A 12,858-nucleotide genomic window follows, 5' to 3' on the forward strand; every position below is an offset into this window, starting at 1 on the left:
TCCACTTATCAGTGACTTCTTTGTGATTGGGTTACCTCACTCAGGATGATATCCTCGATCTTACAGTACAAGCCATTGCTATTCTGTTTAGGAATTTTTCCCCTGTGCCCATATCTTTGAGGCTATTTCCCACTTTCTCCTCTATAAATTTCAGTGTCTCTGGTTTTATGTGGAGGTCTTTGATCCACTTAGACTTGAACTTTGTACAAGGAGATAAGAATGGATCAATTCGCAGAAAATGTGGTACATTTACACAATGGAGTACTATTCTGCTATTAAAAACAATGAATTTATGAAGTTCTTAGGCAAATGGATGTATCTGGAGGATATCATCCTGAGTGAGGTAACCCAATCACAAAAGAGCTCACTTGATATGCACTCACTGATAAGTGGGTATTAGCCCAGAAACCTAGATACCCAGGATGGACTTCTTTCCATCTCTGCTCTGCACTTTGTCTCCATATTTGCTTCCATGAGTATTTTCTTCCCTTTTCTATGAAGAACTGAAGCATCCACACTTTGTTCTTCCTTCTTGAGCTTCATGCTGTCTGTGAATTTTTATCTTGGGTATTCGCAGCTTTTGGGCTAATATTCACTTATTAGTGAGTACACACCATGTGTGTTCTTTTGTGATTGGGTTACCTCACTCAGAATGATATTTTCTAGGTCCATCCATTTGCCTAAGAATTTCATCAATTCATCTTTTTTAATAGCTGAGTAGTACTCCACTGTGTAAATGTACCACATTTTCTGTATCCATTTCTCTGTTGAAGAACATCTGGGTTCTTTCCAGCTTCTGGCTATTATAAATAAGGCTGCTGGATCCTCCGGTAGTACTATGTCCAATTTTCTGAGGAACCACCAGACTGATTTCCAGAGTAGTTGTACAAGTTTGCAATCCCACCAGCAATGGAGGAGTATTCCTCTTTCTCCACATCCTCGCCAGCATCTGCTGTCACCTGAATTTTTGATCTTAGCCATTCTGACTGGTGTGAGGTGGATTCTCAGGGTTGTTTTGATTTGCATTTCTCTGATGATTAAGGGTGAACATTTCTTTAGGTGCTTCTCAGCCCTTCGAGTTTCCTCAGTTGAGAATTCTCTGTTTAGTTCTGTTCCAAGCTTTTAATAGGGCTTAAATCCTAGTTTCTTAAGTAATCAAGTGACTGACAAACTGAACAGAGAACAAAAACCATTATTTTGATAAAATATAAAATCTTAATCTCTTAACCGATTTTCTTTTTCAAATGTTACTGAGAGTAGAACAATATTTTTTAAAAAGCCTTGTTGCCTTGGAAATAGAGAATTATGCTGTGATTCTACATCAGTAAAATAAAGTTGGCTTCATAAAAATCCTTAAGGTAAATTTACATCTTGATTTTTTGCATATAGAATCTCATGTTAATTGTGATTTTAGTAGTTAATAATATTACTCTTAGGAGATACTCAAAAATAGTGGCATTACTCCTTTTCTTTAAATACCAGCAATTTATGAAAACACATATGTATATATACTAAGAGTGGTGAATCTAAAATACGTTTAGAATGGAATAAAATTTATGATAGAATAGAACAGTTTACTATCAATTTTTCACGTGGTTAAAAATTAAAATGCCTTTGACAAGCCTCTAACCAGGCAACAACACCTAAGCTTTATGTGACATTTTTTTTCAATACCAAATTCTAGAGTCAACTATTTATATTTTATTTTTGAGACTGTAATTTAAGTGCAAATTTTCTCTTTTCCTTTTTCTCCCTCCAAATATTCCCATGTATCTCTACCCTCTTATTATTCAAATTCATGGCCTCTTCCTTTTCATTAATTGTTATTGTATGTATATGTATTTATAACCTTTTGAGTTGATATAATGGTATTTGTATATATTTTTCAGGGATGCTTACTTGGCACTGGACAGCGAATTGGTGTGCTCTTTTCTGGGGAGGACCATTTCTCCTGCTTCCAGCTTTACTCAGTTGCCTATAGTTCTCTGTTTAGGATTAATGCCTCATGGGTCTTTTCCCATGCAGATTGCTATGCTCATTGGTATCCTCTTTGCTCAGCTCATGTTTGGGTGGTCATGTTGGTGAGACTTTATAGGTATAGCTTCTACAGTTAACAGAAGACACAACTTCATGGCAAATTTCTTGATCCTCTGGCTCTTACAATCTTTTCACTCTTTCTTCTACACTGTCCCCTGAGCCTGAACCACCTCCAGCATTTGTTGTATGTTGTTCTGTTGATCTTTGGCATTCTGATTTGGTAAACCAGTGGATCAGAGAGCTTGCTTTGAGATTATGAGATTGCATGATTGTTTCTCTTAGTAACATCAGAGGCTATACTCATAACGTCTCACCAACATGACTGCCCAATTGAGATCAGCAAGATACAGACTGAACAGGTTATATTTACAAATGTATATGCACACGCATATGTATATATGCATGCAATAAAAACAAGTGGAAAAAGAGGGCAAGGACTTGAAGAAGAGTAGGGAAGAATATATGGGAGAATTAGGTGAAAAGAAAGGGAAGAGAGAAATATAATTGAATTATAATTGCAAGGTAAAAATGAAATGGCTACACTAATTAGAGGAACAGATGAATATGTCCAGTGACTACTTCAAAGAATTAATTTTTTTCTATACTCATCTTTTCATCCTCACTCCGCTGATAGATTCTAAGATTTTCAGTTTATATTGTGGGCATCTAAATTCTTCTAAGAATTAGTTCTAAATATGATAAAAATAATGAAAATTTCACAAAATTTTTGGAAGGAAAGTATCACAAACATTTGCTTAGAAGGAACTCCAAAGGATACTTTGTTCACTATTTAGGTGTAGTGTTTGGACTTGTTTGCACATAAAGCCAGGTAGAACGCACTGGAACATTATCACCCATACGAAATACACAGATGCAATGGTTAACATTCAACAGCAGGCTGACATCAAAAAATTAATATGAAGGACTGGCTCATGTTCAGTTTCAAGGAAAATCTTGATTTCTTTTCTACGTTGATGAAAAATACTTCTGTTGTCTACATCTCTTCTCTCCTTTCTCTGTTGCCATATATGAAAAGCTTAATTTACTAAGTTAAATACCAATGATAGACTCATCAAATTCAAGGTTCATTTACACTTCAGTGGAAGATTTTCAGAAAATCTCAATTTTAATATGAAAGCTGATGAATATTTGCTAATCCATACATATCTTCTCTAAAGTAAATAATAGGTTATAATATTTTCTCAAAGTTATTACTGTGAATATTTTTAGCTGGTTAAAATTTGCTTTGCAATATTACTTCCTGAATTAAAGCTCTACTGTCAGAGACATTTCATGGTGGTTTATGGACTCTGAGTCTTTATAAAATGCTGAAGACTATATTAAAGAACTTATTTTATAGGACAAACTGAAATAAGAGCAGACTGAAGGAAGAATCAGAAAGTGCATTAGTTACATATATCAGAATAATTAGATACAGAACTTATACATTTCACACCCTTGTCTAGTTTTCTTTCTTGGTTAAAATGGAAATTTCTATCTAGGTTAGTATTCATGTTTCTGTTGTCTTATATCCTGGTGATTTTACTTTTGGTTTGTACAGTGGTGTGTTAGGGCATTATAGCAATATTTGAGTTACTGGCTCATAGTAGCAATTCAAGATTTAAAGCATTTGAAACAGTGCTGTGTTTTAATTTAAAATAAATCACACCAAAAGTACCATGCAAAATAAGAGTGGAGCTTCACAAGTCCGAAGTAATCAAACTTAAATCCTTGGTAACAGATGCTAGAACCTTCAGACTAACACGTACTGTTTCATTTGTGTATATTTGGCATCCATCTTCCTCTGCATGTCTTTAAACTCTTGCATTTCAGTCACAATTTTCTGAAACTCATCAGAGTAGAGGCTGGCACCTTCAATTTTTATTGTTGGCACCTAAAATGGGAAATTATAGTTAGGCTGGTTAAATTTTTGGCATACCATTAACTATCCATTATGATTACTAATGAGAAAAGGAAAAAGCATGACAAATGGATAAAAGTACATTTAATTCTGTAAATGTACCTTGATTATAGTACTGCACCATGCATGCTTCTTATTATAGTTATTACACACATTATTGTGTTTCCACTAACTTGAAAGCTCCTGGAAGTTAGACATATAGTTCCTGGGAGCTGGAGAGATTGCTCACCAATTAATAGAACTGGCGGCTCATCCACAGAACCCAGTTTATTCTACTTAAGTCCTACGGGATATGATACCCTCTTCTGGCCTGTGCAAGAACTACATGTGCATGGTGGATAGGCAGATATGTAGGCAAAATGCCCACACACATAAAACTTAAATGAAAAACGAAAAAATATAGTTTCAGATACACTCCCTCCTGATTTCAAGGATACTTTACAAATACCTTACGGACATATGTATTATATATATCACACATTATATACATATATGTAAAACATACATATATCTGTGGCTTTATATGTAGTTGTATTGGCACACATTTATAACCACAGAACTCTGGAGGCTGAGGAAAGGAGATCCTTAGTTTGAGGCCAAAAATGCCTCATCATCCCAAAAAAAGAAAAGAAAAATAAAAAGTCTAAGCACCCCAGATTTTCTATCATTAATAAAATGACAATACTTTACAGGGACAAAAAAATTCAACTTATAGTAAGTAATATAACATAACCATATAAATATATGGGACTTTGACAAAGATTACAATACTTTAGAAATGTTCTGTTATACACACATCTCATTCTGTTTAGAGTTCAAGTGTGAAACTTTCCCTCCATTTTTTCTATTGGGAGTGATTATGAGCATAATTTGGGAGGAGGTATATCTCATGAATAAAGTCTCAGAAATAACCCATAATAAACTTCAGATTCATTTTAGGCTTGCTGAGATGTAAGTATATTAAACTATGTGGGTTTTTTACAAAATCAAACACCATACATACTATGGTTCTACAACTTAATGCATAGTAATGCACAAAATAATGTGAACATTAGTTTTGCAGGTAGTGACTAGGACAGCTTTAATGATTTGTATGTGTATTGTTTTCAAGGGTTTATAGGATGCATTATCCCCATAGTCAATGCAACTTTGAAAAGTCTCATTCATTCAGAATCTTACAGTATGGGCACAATAAAAGTTTATTATTTTTTATGCAAATGAGAGAAATAATTTAAACAAACAAAATATTTCAATTATTCCAAATTGAAGCTTTTTATATTATACTGTATCTGTGAATAGGAACTAGAGATTCCTGTTCCCTCAGAGTAAAACTTCTAAATTGTGAACAGAAACTTCTACCTTGTTTTACCTGCTGTAAATGTGTTTGAAGAATAAGGTGATCTGGGAAACAATGCAATGCTGTGTAATTAACAGACCAGAGAGAAATTGTATGTTTCAACTTTAAAACATTGGCCATGCAAAGTGGTATGTAGTAAACTGCAAATGAGCAATTACGTTAGCAATGAGCCAGGTCTCTCTTTTGATTCTGTGATGAAAAACACATGCCTACTACCTGGATAGTTCATAAACTAGGCATCTCATCTTCAGATAGTATGTGTCCCTTCTACAATATATGCCAAACTAATGGAATAAAAGCTATCAAGCCATTGCTACATAAAATTATGTCTTTGTTTTTAGCCATAAGTAATTAAAATAAAAATATGGTATTTTATGTATTATTACTTTCACTAACTCATGAGATATGATAATGACTGTTCCCCGTGTAGAAGTTTTAATCTCAAATTAAATGCTCCTTAGGACTTATGGCTTGAAGTTATTCTTAATTAGACCAAGAAGATTTAAGTATTCAGTAGGATCAGAGATGACTGAACATGACTCCTTTTTCAATGTGATTGAAAAATGACTCACTGAAGCACTATTTTTCATTTTCTACTCCTAGAATTGAAACTGTCATTCCACAGTCACTGTGACTAAAATAAAGGCTGTTTCAATTTGGTATTTAAAAAGCCAAAATTTTGTCTATTTTGGTGGTATGTTTTTCTTATGACCATTTCATACTCTTATATTATTTTGGTGAACAGTTTGCTTGTATGTGTTATATTAATATATTAATATATACCAATATCTACCATATGAAAACTTAAAATCAATCTATGTATCTATGGAGAATTACACCTACACTATAGGTTTTTTTTAATGATGTGTCTATTTTGGTGGTCACTCATGGTCTTGAAACGTCCCTCAATTTTTTCCTAGGGTAGTTCCACTGATAACTAATTCATTCTCTCTCTCTCTCTCTCTCTCTCTCTCTCTCTCTCCTTCTCTCTCTCTCACTGATAACTAATTTATTCTGTCTGTCTGTCTGTCTGTCTGTCTGTCTGTCTGTCTGTCTCTATCTCTCTCTGAAAGCTTTAAGCTTTATTTCTTATGCACTTATGGAGGATAATTTTGCTGTACACATAAGTATACTTGTACATTTTTTTCATCAAAACATAGTGTCAAAAGTACACCTGCTGTGTTTGCAGTACAGCCGCACTGGTCCAGTGGAATTGGGAAAAGTGGTGTGAATGGTTCATGGGTCTGCTGCTATGCTGCTCTTCATTTTATGTTGTTTTTATTCATATCTAAAGCAGGTAGTATATTAGTCCACACACTAATATCTGTGTCCCTTTAGTTCCTAAAGTGGTTGTGGATATGAATGAATAACTTTTTATTTGGCTAGTAGTGGACTGCTATTGAGAGCCTACCCCTTGATAGTGATTTTTTTCAGACAATCATGTAACTTTAGGGGAACACTAAGAATCAAACTTGGTGCCCTAACTAGCAGTCTTGTATATGAAAAAAAAAATAACTCAACTCTATAGCACTGGAGATCCACTTGAAAAAAATTAGAGTCCTTTTGAAATAATAAGGTGGTTTTGTATTAATTAGTTAATCATAATGAAATTTTAAAAATCCATAAATCCAACCCCACCCGGAGACCCAACCCATAATCAGCCACCAAATCCAGACACTATTGTCAGCAAGATTTTGCTGAAAGGACCTTGATATAGCTGTCTCCTGTGAGGCTATGCCAGTGCTTGGCAAATACAGAAGTGGATGCTCACAGTCATCTATAGGATGGAACACAGGGCCCCCAATGGAGGAGCTAGAGAAAGTACCCAAGGAGATGAAGGGGTCTGCAACCCTATAGGTGGAACAACAATACGAACTAACCAGTACCCCCAGAGCTTGTGTCTCTAGCTGCATATGTAGCAGAAGATGGCCTAGTTGGTCATCATTGTGAAGAGGGGCCCCTTGGTCTTGCAATCTTTATATGCCCCAGTACAGGGGAACGCCAGGGCCAATAAGTGGGAGTGGGTAGGTAGGGGAGCAGGGCGAAGGGAAGGTATAGGGAACTTTAGCGATAGCATTTGAAATGTAAGTAAAGAAAATATCTAATTAAAAAAAAGAAAAATAAATAAATAAATCCAATCAACAACTAAACTCCAGATGTGCAAGATACAATGGAAAACCATAATTCAAAAAAAAATACTAAAGACTGGGAAATGATATCTTTCAAGTTTTGAAAGTCAACTACCATCCTAAATTTCTATACCTAGCAAAATTATTCGTAAGAATTTAAGGAAAAATAAAGTCTTTTCATGATAAACAACGATGACGACGACGACGACGACGACGATGACAAAAAACAGGCTAAGCACATTCATGACCACTAAGCCAGCTCTATGGCAGATCCTTGAAGAAGTCCTTTGGAATGAAAGAGACCACAGGAAAAAATAAACTATGCTTCTATAATAGTTTGGCAGAGAAAGAAGAAAAACCCAAACCACAAAACAATAAACTATCAGGAATTAACATATATCTTTGAATAATAAACTGATTATGACAGGTATTAATTCCCTAGGGAAAAGACAAAGACTAGAAGATTAGGTTAAAAACAGTATGTATTGATTTGTTCCCTCCAAAGAAATAACAGTTCTTATGGCGAAAGAATGGAAAATGCTGTTTTGTTTTTCCATAAGTAACTGAAACAACAACAACAACAAACCCTCTACCATTGGTATATTATAATTAAAACAACAGATATACAGAACAAAAAGAGGATAGAGAAAGCAGCAAGATAAAAGCTGCTTTTAAAGGAAAACCTATCAGAATAAGAGTTGATTTCTCAATGGGAACTTTGAAAGCCAGAAAAGGATGAAACAATGTAATCCAACTTCTAAATAAATACAGATACCAACCCAGACTGCTGTACCTGGAAAAGCAATCTGCTAGAGTTGAAGGAGAAAGAAAAACTTACTATGTAAAATACGTAACAGAATTCACATCCATTAAACTAGCCCTAAAGGGTATATTGAAAATAGTACCATGAACTGAAGAGAGGATTGAGCATAGCTAAAAGACTACAGGGAAAAATGAAGATATAATTACTGACACATAAAATACAACTAAGAGCACAACAACATGAATACAACCAGCATATATGTCTCAGTAATAACTTCAAATATAAACGGCCCCAACTCTCCAACCAAACGGCTTGCGCTCACTGAATGGATTAAGAAATGAAATTCATTTTATATTTTAAAAAGGGGGAATACCTTAAAATGAACAGATTGTAAAAAGTGCTGCAAACAAATGGGGCCATGAAACAAACAGGCCATACTATCTTAATGTCTGATTAAAAATGGACATCAAAGTAAAATTGATCAGAAGAGATAAAAGGACACATCACACATACACCAAACTCTGGTGCACCCATTTTAATAAATAATTTAAGATTGATATTAATGCCACAGATTAGTAACAATCCAATAACTGTAGGTGATTTAAATACCCCTTTTCCAATAGACAGGTCATCTGGAAAAAAACAAAAACAAAACAAAAAACAAAAAACCAAAACAAACAAACAAAAATAACCAAAAAGCCCCTCAGAAATTCATGACATCTTATGTCAAATGGACTCAACAGATAACTACAGAATATTCCACCCAACACCAAAGGATACACATTCTACTCAGTAGTACATAGTAGTACAAAGACCAACCACATCTTGTGACACAAAATAAATCTTTACAAATTGAAAAGAGAGAAATAACTCCTTGCATCCTACTGAATAACAATATAACAAAAACTGTCTAGTAAAAACCCAAACTCATGGAGATTAAACAACTCATTACTGAATAACAACTGGGTCAAAGAAATCAAAATAGAAATCAAGACCTTCATGGAAATAAATGAAAGTGAAAACACAGTACAAAAAACAAACAAACAAACAAACAAAACCAATTCCTATGAGGGAAAAATATGGCTCTAAGTGACTACATTTAAAACAAACAAACAAACAAACAACAGAAAACCTGGGAAACATGAAGCAGCTCTCGGTGAGTCCGAGATTCATCTTCACAGGGAGGAGGCTGCTCTTGATACTGGCCTTTGTGGGGCTCTGAGGAGCACAACCCAGCTCTTACTTTACCGTTCCACTGCCAGCACTGCTCATTTGCTGTCTCAGTTTACTCTCAAGAGGAACAGCCTGTCAGCTGTGCTTGGGTGTGGGTGGGAGCTTGGGCTAAAGGCATGGCTGCTGGAAGCCCACCTTTGTGTACGTCAGTCAATACCACAGGAATAGAACAAGCCTGGAGCTGGGATCCTAAATATGTAGTAAGGTCTCATAGACATCAGGTGAGAGCCATCCTCCAGCATCTGTGTGCCTCACTGTCTCATTTAAGAAATGAGTGTCCACCTACTTGCTGGTTAGTTTACACTACAACTCCAAGGTTATTGTTTAGCAGTCTTAATAAGACTGCAATCTAGTTCAAGGATGACATTCAGAGATAAAACAAACTTTATTGATTTTCACGAATACAAAATTTATCATATCATAAAAAAAAGAAAAGCAAAAATAATTGACTTAATGCTGCAACTAAAAAATTTCAAAAAAGCAAGGACAAACCAACTCTAAACACAGTTGATGGCAAGAAATAATAAAATTCACAGGAGAAAACAATAAAAAAGAATCAATGAATCCAAGAGCTGATTGTTTGAGAAGATAAGCAAGATTGATAGACTCCTTGTCCAGCTAAGCAAAAAGCAAAAACAAAACAAAACACCCAGAAACACACCAACCTAGCTCAAACCTCTGAACTTTCTTTGTATGTCTCATCTTGCCTTTCTCCACTTCCCTCAACTATCTGCCATCTATAAACCCATGAGCCGATTTCTAGGCCTGTGGCCATGAATTCTTCATTCATGAGGCCCACTTGTGTGACTTAACTCAGATGCATAGTATCTTCTGGTACTATGGAAACTAGATGGAAGGAAGGAGGCTTTCAAATGAGTGATAACAAATATCTGCCTAATTGGCTTAAGGCCTGATCATCAGGAGGAAAATCAAGCTAGGTAATAAAAATCTAGCTGACTTCATGTGGCTAGTGAGGTCATTGACTTTAGAAAAGAATCTACTACTTGCACTTTGCTATACCAGCATAATTTCTTACTATATTCTAAATCACATTCTTATACCCAACAGCTATCATCTCTCATCTAAGAAGTTTTTCTTTTACAGAAAATGGAAAGCATCTTAGAAAACGGGCACAATGCAGATATCAATGGAGTATGGGAAACATAGCCCTCTGTGATACATTTGCACCACATCTTCTGCATCTATAATCCAGAAAATATTATGGATGAGGCTGAAGAATGATTTTAAGAAGCAGAATATGAGGAAGTCTGCTGTGAAATAGTCTCTCCAAAATACAGCTCCATGAAAAAGACAAGAAAAATGGCAATATCAATAAACGTGCCAATGTAGATGTAGCAAAACGTCATGGTGTCCCACCCCTAGACAAAGAACTATAGTTATCCAGTGACTACAGAGAGAGAGAGAGAGAGAGAGAGAGAGAAAGAGAGAGAGAGAGAGAGAGAGAGAGAGGGAGGGAGAGAGAGAGAGAGAGAGAGAGAGAGAGAGAGAGAGAGAGAGAGAGAGAGAGAGAATTCCCTCTTTCAGGGATAAACCACCTAATCGGTCATCTGATATGAAGTTGCCATGGAAGCCATATATACAGAAATGACAAAAATGGATTCAGAATGTTGTGTTTGTACATACATATGCATATGTAACCATAATAATTAAAAGATCATCAATTTGAGAGTGAGCAGAAGGTTATGGAAGAAGAGGTTGGAGAGAAGAGGCCTGGAAGGGACTAGAAGAGTAAAGGGATGGGCATAAGGAATGTAATCCTGTTTTAATTAAAAATACATAAGATAAAAATTTTAAATCCAAAATGAAAAAAATCACTGTCATTTATCCAAAGTCAACACATCACAGAGATATCTGTGTATCAATGCTATTTTAGGCTCTAGTTGTAATAGCTAAGTTACCAAACTTGATGTGCAGCAACAGAATATGAATAGAGAAACTGTTATAATATACATGATGCAAGTTCTTTTCAACTGTAAAGAATTATGACGTTTTGCAATTTGTAGAAAAATGGATGTAATTAAATACAATCATATTTAATGAGTGAAACTAACTCAATGTGGTCACACACATTTTTAATCCCAGCTTTTTGGAGGCAGAGGCAGGTGGATCTCTGTGAGTTCAAGGCCAGGCTGGTCTATATAGTGAGTTCCAGGACAGCCAGGCACAGTAAGACTGTGTCTCAGAAAAATAAAAAAACAAATCCATGAATGAATAAAACTAATCTTAGGAAGAAAAATATTCTGAGTTCTCTCATCTGTGGTTTCCAGATTTCAAATAGTCACAACATACATATACACATACACATACATAATACATATACATATATAAACATATATACATATATATACTAAAATTATAAGTGAAAATTTCCACGAAAACAGAGTGATAGAAGTTAGAAGGAGGGGGGAAGAGGATAGGGAGATGACACAGGAGAATATGCTCAATATATAATGAGTTCTTGTAAGAAAGTGTTTATATATTTAATAAAATTTGAATTGATAAAAATGTAATTATTTATTTAAAATTTACAATACTGTGCACATTACCACACATTAAAATGAGAATACTTATGTAATCAAATATCATATATTCCTAAGAATATTGAACTGTGATCATAAGAGAATAGAGATCAAAAAATTATTTTTTAGTTATTTTTTACGAAAATAGCTTTATCTCATAGTTCTCTTTAAAAAAAAGGTCTTAGGACTCAGAGATTTTTCAAAATACATATTGAGAACCATGATTCTTAGCGGAAGTCTAAATGTTCTTTCTGTATTTGTTTTTGGTACTGAACTTCCAGTATACTGGTAAGTTTCACATGAATTTCCAACACAAAGAGACATCTTACAAGTGGAAAACTATATTACTTCTTTATATCCAGCTTTGAATTGTCATCAGATCTGGGTTATGCAGATAGGGTCTGTAGTTATTTTTTCAAAATTCAATATTAAAGATACTATTTCAAAATCTATCCTAGCCTCCTCTGCTTATTTTCTAAGATGTTATAGAACTATCTACATGATTAAAAGGACACAAGAAAATAAAATAGAACACAAGAAAAGATATCAAGGTTTTAGATGAACTAATATTTAAAGGTCATGTTCAGAGAAACCTGAAAAAATACCTAGCAAGCCAGTTCTTAATTCCAGCGGTTTCATGCTAAGAATTAAGAGAAATCATAAAAGTTTTAGATTACTGAATTTCACCCTAAATCCTGCAGAAAAAAATGACAATGATCTTCTTCCTACCTTTCGTTTAATGTTTGCAAGAAGACAGGCTTCTCCCCTTTTGAAAAGTGGATGCTGAAATTCAATAGATATTTTATTCTCCTGGCTTGTCTTTTCAGTCTGCAGTGCAAACACCTTTCGGAAACCATCTAGTATAAGGGGAAAAAAAA

General features: G+C 34.7%; 1 protein-coding gene across 3 annotated transcripts in view; it reads right to left on the reverse strand.

Moving 5' to 3' along the window:
* Hsf3 (heat shock transcription factor 3) overlaps window positions 1-12,858 on the reverse strand; it is a gene marked incomplete at its 5' end in the record, with an annotated part of 150,117 nt that overhangs the window by 19,530 nt on the left and 117,729 nt on the right. For all 3 annotated transcript variants that reach the window (NM_001310755.1, NM_001310754.1, NM_172931.4), the window contains 2 exon segments: window positions 3,807-3,931; window positions 12,710-12,837. In NM_001310755.1, the coding sequence (NP_001297684.1) occupies window positions 3,807-3,931; window positions 12,710-12,837 (253 nt within the window).

This window comes from Mus musculus, chromosome X, assembly GCF_000001635.26.
Source record: "Mus musculus strain C57BL/6J chromosome X, GRCm38.p6 C57BL/6J".
Lineage (NCBI taxonomy): Eukaryota > Metazoa > Chordata > Mammalia > Rodentia > Muridae > Mus > Mus musculus.